The 21,955-nt window shown below is 44.1% G+C and overlaps 2 protein-coding genes across 5 annotated transcripts in view; both read right to left on the reverse strand.

Moving 5' to 3' along the window:
- Positions 1 to 1,304: 1,304 nt before the first annotated feature.
- Positions 1,305 to 8,344, reverse strand: LOC112214287 (transmembrane protease serine 9-like). Of its 3 annotated transcripts, XM_024372932.2 has the most exons (13): positions 8,146 to 8,344; positions 7,948 to 8,049; positions 5,937 to 6,120; positions 5,774 to 5,849; positions 5,478 to 5,667; positions 5,148 to 5,287; positions 4,878 to 5,031; positions 4,755 to 4,793; positions 4,334 to 4,553; positions 2,335 to 2,492; positions 2,086 to 2,184; positions 1,768 to 1,904; positions 1,305 to 1,509 (listed from the first exon to the last, which is right to left on the reverse strand). In XM_024372932.2, exons 1-13 carry the CDS (start codon positions 8,204 to 8,206, stop codon positions 1,345 to 1,347), a joined length of 1,725 nt encoding a protein of 574 aa, XP_024228700.1. In that variant the 5' UTR covers positions 8,207 to 8,344; the 3' UTR covers positions 1,305 to 1,344. The 3 variants fall into 3 exon arrangements, with proteins under 3 accessions (XP_024228700.1, XP_024228701.2, XP_024228702.1); XM_024372933.2 differs by lacking the exons at positions 7,948 to 8,049; positions 8,146 to 8,344 and adding an exon at positions 7,679 to 7,819; XM_024372934.2 differs by lacking the exon at positions 1,305 to 1,509 and having other exon boundaries at positions 1,783 to 1,899; positions 8,146 to 8,343.
- A 122-nt stretch (positions 8,345 to 8,466) lies between these two features.
- LOC112215025 (protein O-mannosyl-transferase TMTC1-like) overlaps positions 8,467 to 21,955 on the reverse strand; it is a 110,508-nt gene continuing 97,019 nt past the window's right edge. The window contains exons 17-20 of one of the 2 annotated variants that reach the window (XR_006078910.1): positions 13,956 to 14,078; positions 9,800 to 9,877; positions 9,463 to 9,654; positions 8,467 to 9,384 (exon numbers count right to left, since the gene is read on the reverse strand). Coding sequence is in view for 1 of the 2 variants with exons in the window: in XM_042298012.1 (XP_042153946.1) it covers positions 9,532 to 9,654; positions 9,800 to 9,877; positions 13,956 to 14,078 (324 nt within the window). In the remaining variant the exon portion in view is untranslated. Of the gene's footprint in view, positions 9,655 to 9,799; positions 9,878 to 13,955; positions 14,079 to 21,955 lie in introns of both variants that reach the window. The other variant, XM_042298012.1, reaches the window with a different exon arrangement.

The following is a 21,955-nucleotide window of genomic DNA, read 5'->3' on the forward strand; positions in this document are numbered from 1 at the left end:
GCCACTTGCAGTTATGGAATGTTTTCAGAGTATAATTCATTGGCTGATTCCCTGATGACCTGGATGGAATTATGTGATTCTTCCTTAACCCATAGCAAGTCCCACTACTTCAAAATGGGGAAAGTCAACACTTCCAACTCCCAAACAGGATTTTGGGCACTAGAGTTCTCTATATAACTCTATGAATGAAACATAGAAAATAAAAAAGCACACACAAAAATAATCTTTGTATCGGGTCAGTAGTTACTGTAGCCTACAAACATTTTATCTTCATTCAAATAAATAATGCGGGTAAATCTGACATTCCTCATGGGTTGTGTCATGGTAGCTGGCTGTCTAGGACGAGTTTTCCAGGTCAACCCAAGGCTCCTGACATTAAGCTGTGCAGCACCCGGTTGAATGATACATCAGCATTATCTTACAGTGGCACTGGTAGTTTTTCCAAAGCATGCCATTGACTTTTATAGGTAGCCAAATATTGACGTATTGTGATAAAGGAACCTTGTGAGTTTATAGGCCAGATAAACAGAGCAGAAGGCTGAATGTCTGTCCTATGACTGTTTAAAAAGATCATGTTTTTGTTTTATGAAAGTTTCACCCCCCCACCCCCCCCAATTCGCCAGGGAATGGCTGCTACAAGGTGTCGAAAGCGTTCCACAGAGATGCTGGCCCATGTTCACTCCAATGCTTCCCACAGTTGTGCCAAGTTGGCTGGATGTCCTTTGGGTGCTGGACCATTCTTGAGACACACAGGAAACTGTTGTGTGTGGAAAAACTCAGTAGTGTTGCAATTGACACAAACCGGTGCGCCTGGCACCTACTACCATAACCTGCTCAAAAGGCACTTAAATATTGTGTCTTGCCCATTCACCCTCTGAATGGCACACATACACAATCCATATCTTAAGGCTTTCAAAAATCCTTCGTAAACCTGTCTCCTCCCGTTGATCTACACTGATTGGTGGATTTAAGTGCCATAAGGTGTCATATCTTGCACCTGGATTCACCTGGTCAGGCTGTCATGGAATGAGAAAGTGTTAATTCCTACCTCCCTAAAACATGTTCCTGCGTTATAATTGAATGCATGTGCAATTTACTTCAATCATAGTCTACTTTTCTCTTGTAATTATGTTTGTAAACAAACGATATGAAGACAGAATTACAGTGTGCGACAGCAGTCAGCTTTGTGTGTGTGGGCGCGCAACACGTTCTCCTCAAACCTATTGGAACATTAATTGTGATTGCGTCATACACCATTTCATTGTGGGCCTTTGCCTTACACAAGTCTGAAAATGAACACTGGATCAAAAAAAGTCATTGTTTATTTCGTTATGTGAAACAAAGTCAGATGTCAGTGGTTATGTTTGTGATCCAGGAATGATAAGCTGATAGTCGGGAGAAGACTGCTGGTGTGCTGATGTCACAGCTCGGGCTGCCCCATGTGACCACCCCAAAGAGGAAGAAGACACCATTTATTTTCTGGCAGAGGAGTGGAGCACCAGAGTCCCCCTATAGATAGGGAAGAAAGACTTGATATTTGAAAATGATATATTACACTAATGTTAAAACAACTATAACAACGTAGTGAACGTTCGCGTGCACTAGTCCAGTCGGGTATTCAACATCAACTTAGAATCATTCCTCATTTTTATGAAGACCACTCGTTCACATCAGTAGTGTTAGCCATTTTACAACCATTCATTGATCCAAATCATCACCCAGGTCTTCATGAGTACACCTTAGAGTTAACCGTACCACTATACATACCATGCAGGAGACAGAGCCGGCTGGGTCTGTACACAGCTGAGTGTCCGTGATGAGATCCTCTCCCCAGCTCGCTCTACAAGCGGTCCTGTTGACCAGACCCAGCCTGGCCTGGCGCAGGGTGGCTCTGCTAACCTTCGCTTGGGGGAGACGAGAGCACATTATATATTTATATAGAGAAGGATGCTGCCTATTTATGACAATGAGTAAGAGCAAGACCGATGAAACACCGTGGATGCAGGAGGAGGAGTCCCTCAGTGGTAAACCAGCCACCAACAGCACACAAGAACCTATGGTCATGAGCTTTGTTGCTGTACATACGTGCCGAGTTGCTGGTTCCCCAGCCTGTTGTCAGACAGGACCAGCTGTCATCCAGCTTCAAATCCTCATGTGGGAGGCAAACTGGAGACACTGTGTCATCTAAGTACATATCAGAAGAAAACCACCAGAATAAGCATCCTTAGATGTCACATGCTTTAGGCCTGCAAGCCAAGTTAAACGGTCCTGTAAACCAGTCAAGCAAAACAATCAGTGAGCTAAAGTAACCCATTCTGGAGGAGTATTTGATACCAAATCGAGCTGGAACACTGAGCTTGATGAGTGTGAGGTCAGAGGTCGGAGGGAAGGTTCCATCGTGGGGGTGGCTGAACACCTCATCCACCGGGATGGTCTGGGCAGCCATGAACCTCAGGTCGTGACCTCCCAGCACCACTGTGTCAACTGTAGCTCTGAAATAGAGGAGAGAAGACCCCAGTAGCCTCGTTTCACTGTCAAAAATAAAATTAAACCATCTAGGTGTTCAGTGAACTAACAATGTCAAATACAGGTAGCCTACTCAAATAATTAACATCCAATCACATTAACCGTTACTCTCTCGCAGGAATTCCACTAACGGTCCGTATGTAGCCAAACGTAGCTGCTGCTCATTCCATTTGCTCGAAAATGGATGAATGGTTTAAAAAAGGCCAGCTTCCATAGAGACACATACTGCTACTACCAGCAGTACGAAACCTGCATCTGTCGACAACACAAGTTGTTCTGCTTCCACAAGCACATCCAATGCTAGCATCAGTAATTCTACATGTGTTGTTAGCCCAGCTAGCATGGACACTGACAGCTGTGAAACATGCAGGCAAAGAGCTACTGCCCCCTTACACGGGAACGCACCGAACAGAGGGATGTTGGACCATCGAAGAGGAGCAAATATGATAACTACATTGATTTGTGGTTCACTTATATTGGGAGTAGTGCCTTTCCTCAGCCACAGTGTGTTATATGTGCAAAAGTTCTCCCTCACAACTCGATGAAACCTTCACTCTTGCGCAGACATTTAGAAACAAAACATGCCAACTTCAAATAAGCCACGGGAGTCTGAGCGAGAATTAAGACGACTTTCGAGTAGTAAGACATGTATAAAAGCAACAAATACCATTAATAAGAAAGGGGCTAGAAGTGTCTTCTATGGTGAGGTACCGAGTGGGTAGGACTGGCAAGTAACAATGTAACCCTTTTATAACACAGAGGTGCGCTGGTTATCAAGGGGCAAAGTAATTACATGTTTTTTTAAATTGAGAGACGAGCTTAAAGTTCTCTTCACTGACCATCATTTTCACTTGTCTGATGACAAGTTTTTCACACGACTGGCCTATCTGGGTGATGTTTTTTCCTAGTCTGAATGATCTGAATCTAGGATTACAGGGACTCTCCGCAACTATATTCAATGTTCGGGACAAAATTGAGGCTATAATTAAGAAGTTGGAATTCTTCTCGGTCTGCATTAACAAGGCCAACACAAGTCTTTCAATCATTTAATGATTTTTTTGTGTGCAAATTAACAAGCTTTACAGACAATGTAAAATGTGAAAGTGATGCACCGAGTGAGTTGGGTGCGCAATTTCACAGGTACTTAACAGAAACGGATGACACAAACAACTGGGTTCTTTATCCATTCATGCCCTGCCTCCAGTCCACTTACCGATGTCTGAACAAGAGACCCTCATCGAAATTGCAACAAGCGGTTCTGTGAAAATGTAATTTAAATCAGAAGCCACTGCCAGATTTCTGGATTGGGCTGCACTCAGTATCCTGCCTTGGCAAATCATGCTGTTAAGAGACTGATGCCCTTTGCAACCACGTACCTATGCGAGAGTGCATTCTCCGCCCTCACTAGCATGAAAACTAAATACAGGCACAGACTATGTGAGGAAAATTATTTAAGACCGAGACTCTAATACATCCTTTCAAGGACATCATTAACCTGTGGTGAGTTATTCACAATTTTTGATGAACAAATAAGGTTTTATATGTAAAATTGCTAAATAAAGAGCAAAATAATTTATTTGTGTCCTGGTCCTATAAGAGCTCTTTGTCACTTCCCTCATTCTTATGTTTAATAAACGTGAGTTTATCGTATAGTGCGTGTGGCAGGCTTACAACGATGGCAAAACATTTTTTGAGAGTGCGCTGACCCTGGTGCTAGAGGGGGTACACAGCCGGAGGTTGAATGTTTGAAGGGGTAGATTACAGACGATAGTGTGTGTCCTGTGTCAGTACTTGGTGACTGACTCACTTGCTGTGGCAGTGTTGCGGTGCCAGGACCCAGTGGTGGTGGATCAGGGTCCCACTGCAGTAATGTCTCCCTTTGGACTGCAGACTGACCTGCCAGGGCCAGGAGTTGGCGCAAGCCTCTGTCACACTCCCCACCCGCACCGCACCCTCCAAGGTCACATACAACCACGCCGGGCGGGAGTCCAGCCGGCAGGCCAATACCTTACTCTGACCACAACTCTCTGGGAGACAGGAAGAGCGTGGGTACAAGAGGGTTAGGGGTCAAACTGAACATGATCTGCGGTTTTGATAATGCAATGCTTTGATCAACAAAATGCAATTTGATGTGTTGGCAGTAAGACTAAAATTAATCAGATGTTCATTTTTACTCCCGTAAACATTTATTTCAGGTAGTTAACTAATGTAGCAGTGACATAACCTACCTTCAGTCACAGTAATACCATCAAACATAGACTTTTCACCTGTTAAAAATAAAAGATCATAAATAAATCTGAGTGCTTAAAATGAAGTTCTTTTACAGGGTTGGGCTCCAAGTGTGTACTTACCTTGAATTAATTCATTGATCCAGTCTAGGTAGACCTGTACTTTAGTATAGACCCCAGGCCTCTGGGCTCTACCACAGCCCACTCCCCAGCTGACCACTCCAGCCAACTCATACCTGGACCCTGTGTAGCAGGACAGAGGTCCACCTGAGTCACCCTGCAGGAACAACCACATCACAAGACCGGGATAACAGGACAGACTTGTTATATGAAAGTAGAATACAATGAAAGGGATAAATAAATGAGAACATGGTCAGGGTTCGAGTTCACTACCTGGCAGGCGTCTACACCTCCTTCAGGGTCTCCAGCACAGAACATGGTGGGCTGAACTACACCACGGTAGAACTTGTTACAGTCCTCTGGGGACAGGCAGGTCACATTAACCTCCTGGAGTCTGTTGGCACGAGGCCCATCTGAGAGTAGAAGAGTAGGAAAAGGGAGAAAGAGCACACGAAGAGGTGAAAACAAGAAACAGGACCGTCCTCACTGTGAATGATCAATTATGATTTAATGTCAGTCATGACCCCAGAAGACCATCCCTGACCTTTCATATAAAGATAAAGGCAACTAAATTTCAAAAAGAAATGTAGGCAATCTACTGACTCTCTCTGGTGGTACCCCAGCCGGTCACTGTGCATTGCTTTTTGGGTTCGATTGGCCTCATCCATATCTCTATGGGTCTCACACACTGGTTGAACATCAGCGGGGTCTTCAGCTTCAGCAGGGCAATGTCATGCATCTTTGTCATGCGGTTGTAATCCATGTGGGTGACTATTTTTGAGACTGCAACCAACTGAAAACAAAAATAAATGTGTGCCTTAACAGTTAAAATGTCTACGCAGAATAGTAATACAGAAGTTTAATGAGTTGAATGTCGTTCATCCATGTGCGTGTCCCACCTGTTGACATTCTTCATCAGGATTCTCAAGGTCGTGTTTTCCCGCCATCACAGTCCAGAAATCCACTTTGTTATACCTGTAAAACGCCATCCACAATTACTTTGATTTCTCTAGCTACACATCCATTCCATTTATTGTTACTTGAACTTCCAGAACTACTCACTGTTTGAAGCAGTGTGCGGCAGTCAGAACCCACTGAGGGGCGATGATGGCACCACCACAGGCTGGCATGGTGGTAAAGCGTAGGGATACCTGCCATGGCCAGGAGTGGGCCCAGGCCTCCACACCACCAATGATCCTCACCTCCATCTCCTGCTCTGGCATGAAGGACCGAACCCCTGCCAGATCTGCAACAAAGCTCAGAGGTTACAGGTTTCTTTATTGGTGTGCAGGGACAGGTTACTCGCTGCATCAGGACATGTGTGTGTGTGTGTGTGTGTGTGGGGGGCAAGTCTGGTCTTGCCAGTAGGGCTGATGCTACCAGTGTTTGTGCACATTACATATAGCCAGAATAGATTCTGAACCTACGCTTGCTTACAGCTGCCCAAGAGGTTTCCTGGACTTAAAGGCTTTAATTACATCAGCAAGTTCTTCCTCTGTAATTTGGCCTTTACATGAGTCTCTGTACAGAAGTTCATTTTACATTATTATAGAAAGAAAATCCATACCTCGAACTAGTGGAGATGGAGGAGACAAACGAAGTACTTAAAGTACTTTGCTTCTGCTTTCAAAATATTGGTTTGGTGCTCTGTGGGTGACTGTCACTTGTAACAAGTTATACATAAAAAAAGAATTTGGTACATTTTTCCACATATTCCATCCAATTCACTTTATAATATATTACACTTAATCTTTCTTAAGTTCCTCCGTGTATTTTTCCTCTAACTTATTCTGTGCCTCTGTTAGATTTTATTGACATCTGTACAGTTAGTCCCATTTACTTTGTTGATTTGAACTCTTTTGACCTAAATTGGATTTGTTTTAAAGATTAGTATTGAATTGCATGGCCTCGAAAGCCACATTTAAAAGTGCCCCATACAATAAGGGATCTGCTGTGCTGTACGTAGTGTCGGAAAAAAGTTAAATTCTTCTGTCCTGGTTAAAAACAAGTTATCATCCAATAGGCTTTGATTACATTTCCAATATCCTCGCCCACGTGGAAATTCTGTAAGAGCAATGTCTACTCCAATTATTTGATGGTCCGACCGCATTCTGTCAGCACTTCCTTCATCTTTTGGTGCCAGGGAGAATGACATAAGAAAGTAGTCAAGACGACTAGCTTGATTGAGCCTCCACCATGTCGATCTCACTAGCTCAGGATATATAATCCTCCATTTATGCACTAGTTTCAATATATCGATGATATTTCCTTAAGTGCATGGGGATGATAGTTTGTAGTGAGATGTATTTTACGGTCCATCGAGTTATTTAAAACAGTATTATAAATCTCCAACCATAATAAATGGAGCATTGTATTGCTTGATCAATTATATATTTTCAAAGCAGCATGAATCATCAGTATTTGGACCATATAGATCAATGAGCCAAATCAGTTTGTGGTCCAATAACATATTTAAAATAATCCATCTACCTTGCAGATTTATTTGGACAATTTGCACATTCAGATCAAAATGGTTGTTAATTAATATCATCACCCTTTTAGTTTCTATGCCCATGTGAAACGTATATTTTCCTCCCCCTACCAGTCCTTTTTCCACACAACTTAATCTAAAATTGTTGAATGCGTGTCCTGTAAACAGATATTATGTTCCATCTCCTCAAACCAGGTAAATACTGATCCGTATGTTCTTACTGTCCTCTAAACCATTTAAATTATAACTGGCTTTACGTATTTAACCATAATGAGACTCAATTCCATTTATCATAATATGTTTGGAAACTTACCATTAAAAAGTTCCACAATATTTGAGTGTCCATATAGCTGTACCATGATATTTGCGTCGCTACTACTTAAAACCTTCAATTGTTCTCCACTATTCCACCCGCTAAAACCTACCCCCGCCACCCCAGGTTGGGTTGTAGTCAGCGACAGGCAGATCATCCCTGTTCCACTGTATCCTAGAGATTGGGACCCATCTTTAAAAAGAGCACACAGTGCCAACGCCCTCACCTCGATTGTTTTATGATTCACTGTTAAACGTGTTCTTCCATACCTTCAAATTGAAATCCACTGGTGAGGGTTGCATTTCCCTCTTCTGTTCCGTTCAATGCACAATTTTGAAGATTCTGTACAATTTCAGTCTGGTTATGTACATCTAAAAGAGAATGGTCAAAAATCACAGACGAATCCCCATTTACTCAATCAAGTCACTACAACAACACTAGAACGAAAATCAATGTGTTGCCCTTACCGTGCTGGATTCCAAGCCCCAACACAGACAGATACACAATTAGGAAAACAAACATTTTCATCCAAAGTGCATTAATAAAGTTTGGCTTAAGACCAATCGGAATAAAAGTGACGCGGATAAATGAAACTTGACAATGTGCCTTTCTACTTTGAAGCGCTCATCAGCTTCCCACGCTGCACCTGCCACCATCATCACCTAATTAGATTCCTTAACATGTCATGTACTCACTAGGCCAGATGAGGGCAGTATAGACCCATGTCATATGACTTTCTCCCATTCACAATGATAGAGACACTTCTATTTATCACGCACCGACACCAGTTAATAAAACATATATTTATTTGTATGGTGCAAATCAATCTCAGTCATTGCACTAGTCAGTTCATCTTTATCCTATTGTACATTCCACATAAAATATTCATTCACGATCATCATAGCAACATCAACAGCAACAAATAATACACAGCGTCAGAAATGTTGAGCGGATCAGAGGGTAAGTGTTAGGCCTTAGGAGGAGTCTACAGACACTAGCTTACTTGTACTTGTGGAAGGCTACATTGAGCAGACGTTGCTTGCTTCTCAGAGGCTCTGCCATAGCTTGAGGTTAAAAGCACATGGTGTCAATGTGTTCACGGAGCACACTGACACCTTGTCTTATAACAGGGCTTATGTATCCCAGACAAGCTCAGGCTAAGGGGTTGCAGGGGCCACATTTGAGTCAAGGCAAGCCCAAACCTAAGCATGGATATACAGTGACTTCAGAAAACTGTCCTTCATGTTGGCAAAATGCAATTTGTCTTCCAGCTAGAACGATATTGTTGGAGCATTTACTGTGAACATGACACCCAATACATTTCAAAATCTCAACATGGGTTTACTTGTGGATTTGCTCATCAGCAGCGATGAGGGAAGTGATCACAGATGTAGTGCCTAAAACAGGATTTAACATGAAATTAAATACGAAAACAAATAAAACTAAATAAAACATTTTAAAAAGCAGATCCGTTTGTTTGAAGCTTTTTCAGGCTGGGCGATGTGTGGAGCTTATGGTACTGTCTTGAAGAGAGCTGATCCAGTCCGCTCCAATTTGAAGTGCTGCTGGCTGAATCTCCATCTCCACTCCTTCGGGTCCTCTTTCCATCTGCTTCCCCCAGAATGTGACTCCCGTCACAGGCTTAACCAGCCTCATGCTCCCCTGGAAGCTCCATCACTCCCAGTCTGCTTCCATACCCTGCAACCCTGTCATGTTCACCATAATCTCACATCATCAACCAGGTAGGTTGACTTAAGAAGAAGTAGTTTTTTTTAAAACCGTACTGTTTGGGGGCATCCAGGGTCCTTGGTCCCCAACTCATGCCCAGGATAGTGCTGTGTCTCTGGGTTAGTCTAGGCCCCGGTCAGCCTCCTCTCCAGCCGGTCCAGCTTGGCCAGGTTCTCCTTCAGCAGCTTGGAGCCAGGGGTTAGGATCAGGGCCCTCTGGTAGTACTGCCTGGCTGCTGCATAGTCTCCCTGCAGTGGATCAAATACAGACATTTATCAGCTCTCATCCTTTGACATTATTGCTTGATATGCAATTCCGGTATAATCAAAGACTTGATGGCTTGTAAATGGCTTTTGACTCGTGCAAACTAACTCTACTGTGTCGTCATAGTACCTTGATATGTTGAATTCCTCCCATGTTCATCCAAGCCTGCGATTGGTCAGGTTTTAGTTCCACTACCAGCTTGTAGCTCTGTAATGAAGACCAAGCATAGCTTAACATAAAGTAGTTACAACAGACGATCACTAGGTGGCAGTAGGGTTCTTATGCTCGGACTATAAAGTGAATATGGAGGGAGAAAAGTTGACTGAGAAGATTACTGAAACTTTCAAATCGGCGCAACATGTTGTGTGTCTTTGAACACCAAACACCCTGAAACAATAGAATATGCAATCAAAATAACACAGGCAGACATTGGATCCGTTTCAACATTGTCAACCACCACACCCCAAGCCCGCATGATCTCAATTGGCCCTTTTGTGCCTTTTCTTAGAAGGGGAACAACACCCGAACAAGAGCTGGAGCCCTGGCGCCTGGCCAAGACCCACTGAGAGAGACAGAACTGCATAGTTTATCTCTAAAAGAAACCCTGAGAATAAACTGTTCAACATAGAAGGCCTTTATTGACTTCCTGAACTGAAGCAAGACAGAGATGGAGGGAGAGAAAGGGAGAGAGAGAGTGGAAAGGGAGAGAGAGACAGGGAGGGAGTGGAAAGACAGAGAGGGAGGAACGAGAGACCTGCTGTATAAGTAGAGAGAGTTCAGCACGAGGAAAAAACAAAAGAAAGAGAGGGAAGCGAAATAAGTTTCTTAGGACACACTCTCTCTCTTGTGAGAAGTGTGGTTGGGGGGAAATGGGCTTATTTGTTGATGCAGACAGTGGAGGAGATATGGTGTTATTTTAGTGACAAGGGGGAAAGATCAAGGCAGCGAAAGGCCTCTACTTTCGGCTACCCGGATAAAGCACTAAATAAACTTCAGTTAGTGCTAAATACGGCTGCTAGAATCCTGACTAGAACCCAAAAATGTGATCATATTACTCCAGTGCTAGTCTCCCTACACTGGCTTCCTGTTAAGGCAAGGGCTGATTTACTACAAAGCATTACATGGGCTTGCTCCTACCTATCTTTCCGATTTGGTCCTGCCGTACATACCTACACGTATGCTACGGTCACAAGATGCAGGCCTCCTAATTGTCCCTAGAATTTCTGGGGAAACAGCTGGAGGCAGGGCTTTCTCCTATAGAGCTCCATTTTTATGGAATGGTCTGCCTAACCATGTGAGAGACGCAGACTCGGGTCTCAACATTTAAGTCTTTACTGAAGACTCATCTCTTCATCATATGATTGAGTGTAGTCTGGCCCAGGAGTGTGAAGGTGAACGGAAAGGCTCTGGAGCAACGAACCGCCCTTGCTGTCTCTGCCTGGCCGGTTCCCCTCTCTCCACTGGGATTCTCTGCCTCTAACCCTATTACAGGAGTCACTGGCTTACTGGTGCCCTTCCATGCCGTCCCTAGGAGGGGTGCGTCACTTGAGTGGGTTGAGTCACTGACATGGTCTTGTCTGGGTTGGCGCCCCCCCCTTGGGTTGTGCCGTGGCGGAGATCTTTGTGGGCTATACTCGGCCTTGTCTCTAGTGGTGTGGGGGCTGTGCTTTGGAAAGGTGGGTGGGGGTTATATCCTGCCTGTTTGGCCCTGTCGGGGGGTATCATCGGATGGGGCCACAGTGTCTCCTGACCCCTCCTGTCTCAGCCTCCAGTATTTATGCTGCAGTAGTTTATGTGTCGGGGGCTAGGGTCAGTTTGTTATATCTGGAGTACTTCTCCTGTCTTATCCGGTGTCCTGTGTGAATTTAAGTATGCTCTCTCTAATTCTCTCTTTCTCTCTGAGGACCTGAGCCCTAGGCCCATGCCTCAGGATTACCTGGCATGATGACTCCTTGCTGTCCCCAGTACACCTGGCCGTGCTGCTGCTCCAGTTTCAACTGTTCTGTCTGCGGCTATGGAGCCCTGACCTGTTCACCGGACATGCTACCTGTCTCAGACCTGCTGTTTTCAACTCTCTAGAGACAGCAAGAGAGGTAGAGATACTCTTAATGATCGGCTATGAAAAGCCAACTGACATTAACTCCTGAGGTGCTGACTTGCTGCACCCTCGACAACTACTGTGATTATTATTATTTGACCATGCTGGTCATTTATGAACATTTGAACATCTTGGCCATGTTCTGTTATAATCTCCACCCGGCACAGCCAGAAGAGGACTGGCCACCCCTCATAGCCTGGTTCCTTCCTAGGTTCTGGCCTTTCTAGGTAGTTTTTCTAGCCACTGTGCTTCTACACCTGCATTGCTTGCTGTTTGGGGTTTTAGGCTGGGTTTCTGTACAGCACTTTGAGATATCAGCTGATGTAGGAAGGGCTTTATAAATACGTTTGATTTGGAACGCTGTTTGATGTGATATTATTTGCAAACTTTGTATCTCTTCTCTCTCAAGTGTGTCCGCTTGAACAGGAGAAATAAAGCACCCGGCACTTAGAAGATCCACAGGTGCCCTTGAAACCCCTGCAGATAATATACTTCATGTAGGAGATGAAAATCGTGTTGTTTTTAGGGAATATACCTAAAAATATGTTATTTTCTTTATTCCTAGTAGCTTTCGGGGAGATTGGGATATATGAGCCAATTAGTGGTTTCGTTCTGTAAGAAGTAGTTTGAGGTTATAGGAGGTTCTAAAGTTATTCACAGAGGTGAAAGGAGAGAAAAGAAAAGAGAAGGGAAAGGTGGATAATGAGGGCGAGAGAGGGGTTATGCCGGTGAGGAGGGAGAGAGACGGTGAGGAGGTGACGGTATGACGGTGAGGAGAGAGAGAGAGAGAGGGGTAATGACGGTGAGGAGGGAGAGGGAGGGGTAATGACTGTGAGGAGGGAGAGAGAGAGGGGTAATGACTGTGAGGAGGAGAGAGAGAGAGGGGAGGAGGGAGAGAGAGAGGGGTAATGACGGTGAGGAGGGAGAGAGAGAGGGGTAATGACGGTGAGGAGGGAGAGAGAGAGGGGTAATGACGGTGAGGAGGGAGAGAGAGGGGTAATGTTGAGGAGGGATAGAGAGAAGGGTATGATGGTGAGGAGGGAGAGAGACGGTGAGGATTTGATGGTATGACGGTGAGGAGGGAGAGAGAGGGGTTGAGGAGAGAGAGCGAGAAGGGTAATGGGTATGACAGTGGGGGGAGAGGGGTATGACAGTGAGAGAGAGGGGTAATGTTGAGGAGGGATAGAGAGAAGGGTATGACAGTGAGGAGGGAGAGAGAGAGGGGTATGACAGTGAAGAGGGAGAGATGGGTATGACAGTGAGGAGGAGAGAGAGAGGGGTATGACAGTGAGGAGGGAGAGGAGAAGGGTATGACAGTGAGGATGGAGGGAGAGAGAAGGGTATGACAGTGAGGAGGGAGAGAGAAGGGTATGACAGTGAGGAGGGAGAGAGAGAAGGGTATGACAGTGAGGAGGGAGAGAGAGAAGGGTATGACAGTGAGGAGGGAGAGAGAGGGGTATGACAGTAAGGAGGAGAGAGAGAGGGGTATGACAGTAAGGAGGGAGGGAGAGAGGGGTATGACAGTGAGGAGGGAGAGAGAGGGGGAATGACAGTGTGGAGGGAGAGAGAGAGGGGTATGACAGTGAGGAGGGAGAGAGAAGGGTATGACAGTGAGGAGGGAGAGAGAGAGGCATATGACAGTGAGGAGGGAGAGAGAGAAGGGTATGACAGTGAGGAGGGTATGACAGGAGAGAGAGAGGGGTAATGATGGTGAGGAGGGAGATGAGAGAGGGAGAGAGAGGGGTATGACAGTGAGGAGGGAGAGAGAGAAGGATATGACAGTGAGGAGGGAAAGAGAGAAGGGTATGACAGTGAGGAGGGAGAGAGAAGGGTATGACAGTGAGGAGGGAGAGAGAAGGGTATGACAGTGAGGAGGGAGAGAGAGGGGTATGACAGTGAGGAGGGAGAGAGAGGGGTATGACAGTGAGGACGGAGAGAGAGGGGTATGACAGTGAGGAGGGAGAGAGAGGGGTATAACGGTGAGGATGGAGAGAAGATGGTGTAATGTTGAGGAGGGAGAGAGAGGAGAGCGTCCAGCAGGAGACAAAGTTAATTAGGTTGGAGAGGTTGAAACATTTTTGGATGAGGAGAGAGGGAGTCTGAGGGAGAAGAGAGAGCAGATGGAGAAAAGTATGCAGAGTAATGTGGTGTGTGTGTGTGTGTGTGTGTGTGTGGAGCCTCCTGTACCTCGAAGGCTCTGTCCAGCTGGTTCATCTCTCTGAGCTGGTTGCCCTTGGAGAAGTGAAGCTCTGCCCTGACAGACATGTCTATGGGGTTTTGAAGTAGTGCCTTGTCTAGAGCATCCAGAGCCTGAAGGAAGAGGAGAGAATTAGTACACATATACAGAGGTTAGCACACACACACACACACACACACACACACACACACACACACACACACACACACACACACACACACACACACACACACACACACACACACACACACACACACACACACACACACACACACACGCACACACACGTGTATGCACACACACACACACACTGGGATCCTGATGAGACGTGTGTGGAGACAGTTTAAGAGTGTTCTCATGAGTGAAGCTCAACCACGACATTACTTCTGTTTCTCGACTGTATCACCATTGTACACTAGTGTACACACCCTTCCATGGCTAGGGATAGACTTCCATGGCTAGGGATAGACTTCCATGGCTAGGGATAGACTACCATGGCTAGGGATAGACTACCATGGCTAGGTTTAGACTTCCATGGCTAGGGATAGACCTCCATAGCTAGGGATAGACTTCCATAGCTAGGGATAGACTTCCATGGCTAGGGATAGACTTCCATGGCTAGGGATAGACTACCATGGCTAGGGATAGATTTCCATGGCTAGGGATAGACTTCCATGGCTAGGGATAGACTTCCATGGATAGGGATAGACTTCCATGGATAGGGATAGACTTCCATGGATAGGGATAGACTTCCATGGCTAGGGATAGACTTCCATGGCTAGGGATAAACTTCCATAGATAGGGATAGACTTCCATGGCTAGGGATAGACTTCCATGGCTAGGGATAGACTTCCATGGCTAGGGATAGACTTCCATGGCTAGGGATAGACTTCCATGGCTAGGGATAGACTTCCATGGCTAGGGATAGACTTCCATGGCTAGGGATAGACTTCCATAGCTAGGGATAGACTTCCATAGCTAGGGATAGACTTCCATAGCTAGGGATAGACTTCCATAGCTAGGGATAGACTTCCATAGCTAGGGATAGACTTCCATAGCTAGGGATAGACTTCCATAGCTAGGGATAGACTTCCATAGCTAGGGATAGACTTCCATAGCTAGGGATAGACTTCCATAGCTAGGGATAGACTTCCATAGCTAGGGATAGACTTCCATAGCTAGGGATAGACTTCCATAGCTAGGGATAGACTTCCATAGCTAGGGATAGACTTCCATGGCTAGGGATAGACTTCATAGCTAGGGATAGACTTCCATAGCTAGGGATAGCTAGGGATCCATAGGGATAGACTTCCATAGCTAGGGATAGACTTCCATAGCTAGGGATAGACTTCCATAGCTAGGGATAGACTTCCATAGCTAGGGATAGACTTCCATAGCTAGGGATAGACTTAGGGATAGACTTCCATAGCTAGGGATAGACTTCCATAGCTAGATAGGATATAGACTTCCATAGATAGGGATAGACTTCCATAGCTAGGGATAGACTTCCATAGATAGGGATAGACTTCCATAGATAGGGATAGACTTCCATAGATAGGGATAGACTTCCATAGATAGGGATAGACTTCCATAGCTAGGGATAGACTTCCATAGATAGGGATAGACTTCCATAGATAGGGATAAACTTCCATAGCTAGGGATAGACTTCCATAGATAGGGATAGACTTCCATAGATAGACTTCCATAGATAGGGATAAACTTCCATAGATAGGGATAGACTTCCATAGATAGGGATAGACTTCCATAGCTAGGGATAGACTTCATAGATAGGGATAGATAGGGATAGACTTCCATAGATAGGGATAAACTTCCATAGCTAGGATAGACTTCCATAGATAGGATAGACTTCCATAGATAGGGATAGACTTCCATAGATAGGGATAAACTTCCATAGATAGGGATAGACTTCCATAGATAGGGATAGACTTCCATAGATAGGGATAGACTTCCATAGATAGGGATAGACTTCCATAGATAGGGATAGACTTCCATAGATAGGGATAGACTTCCATAGATAGGGATAGACTTCCATAGATAGGGATAGACTTCCATAGATAGGGATAGACTTCCATAGATAGGGATAGACTTCCATAGATAGGGATAGACTTCCATAGATAGGGATAAACTTCCATAGATAGGGATAAACTTCCATAGATAGGGATAGACTTCCATAGCTAGGGATAGACTTCCATAGATAGGGATAGACTTCCATAGATAGGGATAGACTTCCATAGATAGGGATAAACTTCCATAGCTAGGGATAGACTTCCATACCTAGGGATAGACTTCCATAGATAGGGATAGACTTCCATAGATAGGGATAAACTTCCATAGCTAGGGATAGACTTCCATAGCTAGGGATAGACTTCCATAGATAGGGATAGACTTCCATAGATAGGGATAAACTTCCATAGATAGGGATAAACTTCCATAGATAGGGATAGACTTCCATAGATAGGGATAGACTTCCATAGATAGGGATAGACTTCCATCTTCCATAGATAGGGATAGACTTCCATAGATAGGATAGACTTCCATAGATAGGGATAGACTTCCATAGATAGGGATAAACTTCCATAGCTAGGGATAGACTTCCATAGATAGGGATAGACTTCCATAGATAGGGATAAACTTCCATAGCTAGGGATAGACTTCCATAGCTAGGGATAGACTTCCATAGCTAGGGATAGACTTCCATAGATAGGATAGACTTCCATAGATAGGGATAGACTTCCATAGATAGGGATAGACTTCCATAGATAGGGATAGACTTCCATAGATAGGGGGATAGACTTCCATAGGGATAGACTTCATAGATAGGGATAGACTTCCATAGGGATAGACTTCCATAGATAGGGATAGATAGGGATAGACTTCCATAGATAGGATAGACTTCCATAGATAGACTTCCATAGATAGGGATAGACTTCCATAGATAGGATAGACTTCCATAGATAGGGATAGACTTCCATAGATAGGGATATACTTCCATAGATAGGGATAGACTTCCATAGATAGGATAGACTTCCATAGATAGGATAGACTTCCATAGATAGGGATAAACTTCCATAGCTAGGGATAGACTTCCATAGCTAGGGATAGACTTCCATAGCTAGGGATAGACTTCCATGGCTAGGGATAGACTTCCATGGCTAGGGATAGACTTCCATAGCTAGGGATAGACTTCCATAGCTAGGGATAGACTTCCATAGCTAGGGATAGACTTCCATAGCTAGGGATAGACTTCCATAGCTAGGGATAGACTTCCATAGCTAGGGATAGACTTCCATAGCTAGGGATAGACTTCCATAGATAGACTTCCATAGATAGGGATAGACTTCCATAGATAGGGATAGACTTCCATAGATAGGGATAGACTTCCATAGATAGGGATAGACTTCCATAGATAGGGATAGACTTCCATAGATAGGATAGACTTCCATAGATAGGGATAGACTTCCATAGATAGGGATAAACTTCCATAGATAGGACTTCCATAGATAGGGATAGACTTCCATAGATAGGGATAGACTTCCATAGATAGGGATAGACTAGGGATAGACTTCCATAGATAGGGATAGACTTCCATAGATAGGGATAGACTTCCATAGATAGGGATAGACTTCCATAGGGATAGACTTCCATAGATAGGGATAGACTTCATAGATAGGGATAGACTTCCATAGGGATAGACTTCCATAGATAGGGGGATAGGGATAGACTTCCATAGATAGGGATAGACTTCCATAGATAGGGATAGACTTCCATAGATAGGGATAGACTTCCATAGATAGGGATAGACTTCCATAGATAGGGATAGACTTCCATAGATAGGGATAGACTTCCATAGATAGGGATAGACTTCCATAGATAGGGATAGACTTCCATAGCTAGGGATAGACTTCCATAGATAGGGATAGACTTCCATAGATAGGGATAGACTTCCATAGATAGGGATAGACTTCCATAGGGATAGACTTCCATAGATAGGGATAAACTTCCATAGATAGGGATAGACTTCCATAGATAGGGGGATAGACTTCCATAGATAGGGATAGACTTCCATAGATAGGGATAGACTTCCATAGATAGGGATAGACTTCCATAGATAGGGATAGGGAAGACTTCCATAGATAGGGATAGACTTCCATAGCTAGGGATAGACTTCCATAGATAGGGATAGACTTCCATAGATAGGGATAGAGGGATAGACTTCCATAGATAGGGATAGACTTCCATAGATAGGGATAGACTTCCATAGATAGGGATAGACTTCCATAGATAGGGATAGACTTCCATAGATAGGGATAAACTTCCATAGATAGATAGGGATAGACTTCCATAGATAGGGATAGACTTCCATAGATAGGGATAGACTTCCATAGATAGGGATAGACTTCCATAGATAGGGATAGACTTCCATAGCTAGGGATAGACTTCCATAGATAGGGATAGACTTCCATAGATAGGGATAGACTTCCATAGATAGGGATAGACTTCCATAGATAGGGATAGACTTCCATAGATAGGGATAGACTTCCATAGATAGGGATAGACTTCCATAGATAGGGATAGACTTCCATAGATAGGGATAGACTTCCATAGCTAGGGATAGACTTCCATAGCTAGGGATAGACTTCCATAGATAGGATAGACTTCCATAGATAGGGATAGACTTCCATAGATAGGGATAGACTTAGACCATAGATAGGGATAGACTTCCATAGATAGGGATAGACTTCCATAGATAGGGATAGATAGGGATAGACTTCCATAGATAGGGATAGACTTCCATAGATAGGGATAGACTTCCATAGATAGGGATAGACTTCCATAGATAGGGATAGACTTCCATAGATAGGGATAGACTTCCATAGATAGGGATAGACTTCCATAGATAGGGATAGACTTCCATAGATAGGATAGACTTCCATAGATAGGGATAGACTTCCATAGATAGGATAGACTTCCATAGATAGGATAGACTTCCATAGATAGGGATAGACTTCCATAGATAGGGATAGACTTCCATAGATAGGATAGACTTCCATAGATAGGATAGACTTCCATAGATAGGGATAGACTTCCATAGATAGGATAGACTTCCATAGATAGGGATAGACTTCCATAGATAGGGATAGACTTCCATAGATAGGGATAGACTTCCATAGATAGGGATAGACTTCCATAGATAGATAGGATAGACTTCCATAGATAGGGATAGGGATAGACTTCCATAGATAGGATAGACTTCCATAGATAGGGATAGACTTCCATAGATAGGGATAGATAGGATAGACTTCCATAGATAGGGATAGACTTCCATAGATAGACTTCCATAGATAGATAGACTTCCATAGATAGGGATAGACTTCCATAGATAGGGATAGACTTCCATAGATAGGGATAGACTTCCATAGATAGGGATAGACTTCCATAGATAGGGATAGACTTCATAGATAGGGATAGACATAGATAGGGATAGACTTCCATAGATAGGGATAGACTTCCATAGATAGGGATAGACTTCCATAGATAGGGATAGACTTCCATAGATAGGGATAGACTTCCATAGATAGGGATAGACTTCCATAGATAGGATAGGATAGACTTCCATAGATAGGGATAGACTTCCATAGATAGGATAGACTTCCATAGATAGGATAGACTTCCATAGATAGGATAGACTTCCATAGATAGGGATAGACTTCCATAGATAGGGATAGACTTCCATAGATAGGGATAGACTTCCATAGATAGGGATAGACTTCCATAGATAGGATAGACTTCCATAGATAGGATAGACTTCCATAGATAGGGATAGACTTCCATAGATAGGGATGATAGTGAGGACTTGTGAAGAGCAGAATCAACAACCTTTGCATAAACAAAAAGAGTTGCCTTGTGAGGAGGTGATAACTATTGAAGATGTAAACCCATGTTCACAGTTAGCCATTGTTATGTCATTTTAACCTGAAATCCCCAGCAGCTTTGACCCCAAGTCAGAGCAGGTCTACCTAGGCCATGGCCCAGTGAGTCCCAGGAGCCGGGCCAGGGAGCTGGAAACACAAAAGTCTGAGGCTTTTTGGTAAAACGCCGGGCTAAATCCTCGTTGGAAGTGCACCGTGACATATCAGAGAGAGAGACAGACTCGTCATTCACTGGCTGATGAGCAGAGAAAAGGTAGTCAGAGAGAGATTTTTTTTTAAAGAAAAAAAAGAGAGTGAGGCTGATTATAGTAGTAGACAGTGTTCTGTGGGGAGAGAGAGAGAGAGAGAGAGAGAGAGAGAGAGAGAGCAGAAAGCTGAGAGATTTGAAGGGGAAAGTAAAGAACGAGGAAGAGAGAGGTGGGAATTTAATGCAATTTACTTTTGCCTCTGGGAGAGAGAAGTCTCATCCTTGAGATAACATAAATATCATCAATCACTTTTTATTTTCCCTTCCCTTTGACAGAAAGAGAGAGAGAGAGAAAAAAAGCATGTTTCAAACCCCCATTAAGGGGATAACGAGATAGTGTAGCTAACAGATCTGGAAGTGTAGCAGTATCCCTGGTGAGTTAGTATGTAGACACGAGACAGAAACATACTAAGACTATCCAAAGGGAGGAGGGTGTAATATTCACTCTGTTTTCTATCTGAGAGACTGAGAGAAAACAAACGTCCTCTTGTCCAGCCTTTCTCAAACCCAGGCCCGTGGCCCGCCGCCAGTCCACAGAGGGAAGGAAAAGCCTGACTCTGCACTGGATTCGCCTCGATCTACTAAATGTCGCGCTTGGTTCATAGAAACCATGGTTACGCGAGTAACCTCCGATCGCCGATAAATGCGGTTCGTGACAAAACAGAGCACTTTCTTTTTTTCTTCCAACAAGTTTCGGCTCTAACTTTTGACCGGTCGGAGCTATTATGACCCCATCGCCGAAAGCCGTGACTCTCAGCAACGTGGACGTACCTGCCGTTTCCCTCTACGTCGCTCACAAACTGCACAGGAGACGTTGGAACTGTGACAAAATCCCATTTGAAAGCAATGGAGATCTTCTTCCCAATACCTTTCTCAAGCATTTCAGTGACTACATACCATAAATCCTTTAGATCGAAAGGTGGCCTCCCTGATTTGAGATTTGACATATCTTAGTGTGTTACTATGTTGATTGAGGTAATGGCAGTAAGGCCAAGTTCAACATTTTCACCAAATAATATATATATATTTTTGTTTTGTTGATGATATTACCAGGTGTCCTAAAATAGAGAATCAAATAGCGTGATGGGTTATGTTATTACTGTCCTAAACAAATGATATGTGTTAGGCCCAGGAGGCTGGTGGCACCTTAATGGGGGAGAACGGCTCGTGGTGAAGGCTGGAACGGAATTAGTAGAAAGGTATCAAATACATCAAACGTGTTCGCTCCGTTCCAGCCATTATTATGAGGCGTCCTCCCCTCAGCAGCCTCCACTGGTGTTCGGGTAGTACACATAATAGAGAAAATGTATAGATAAATTGGTGTTTTGAATTTAAAAAAACGATTGTCAATATTTTTATACCCAAGCGGTCCCCAGAGGGGAAGAAAAGGCCTTATCTTGCCGGTCCCGGGCACAAAAAAGTTAGCTGCTCTAGTCAGCCCCCCAACACCACCTCTGTTATTTTAGGAAGGAAATACTCTTTTTTAGCAGCGAGGCTAAATCTCAAATAGCACCCAATTCCGCATAAGTAGTGCACTACACAGGGATATGGGTGCCATTTGGGACACAGGGATTGCATCCATTCTGTTAGAGTGTCTACAGATGAGCCCCCAGAGACGGAGGGATGGAATGAGGGATGGAACCAGGGACGGCGGTGGAGAAGGAGGAGAATGTGATCAGAATGGAGAGATGAAGTGAATGAAGTAACGAATGAACGATCAGTGTGAACAGATGGGGATGGGATCCTGTGAGACTCAGAGGAGACAGAATCTGGATGCGATGGGTTTCCATAG

Source organism: Oncorhynchus tshawytscha, linkage group LG15 (genome assembly GCF_018296145.1).
Source record: "Oncorhynchus tshawytscha isolate Ot180627B linkage group LG15, Otsh_v2.0, whole genome shotgun sequence".
Lineage (NCBI taxonomy): Eukaryota > Metazoa > Chordata > Actinopteri > Salmoniformes > Salmonidae > Oncorhynchus > Oncorhynchus tshawytscha.

Excerpts from the sequence above, each read along its gene's own strand:
- LOC112214287 (XM_024372932.2), bottom strand. The coding sequence starts at position 8,206 with ATGAAAATGTTTGTTTTCCTAATTGTGTATCTGTCTGTGTTGGGGCTT. Across the intron at positions 5,850-5,936 it reads GCCGCACACTGCTTCAAACA|GTATAACAAAGTGGATTTCT; the intron begins GTGAGTAGTTCT and ends GGCGTTTTACAG. Across the intron at positions 2,185-2,334 it reads CAGTGTTCCAGCTCGATTTG|ATGACACAGTGTCTCCAGTT; the intron begins GTATCAAATACT and ends ATATGTACTTAG.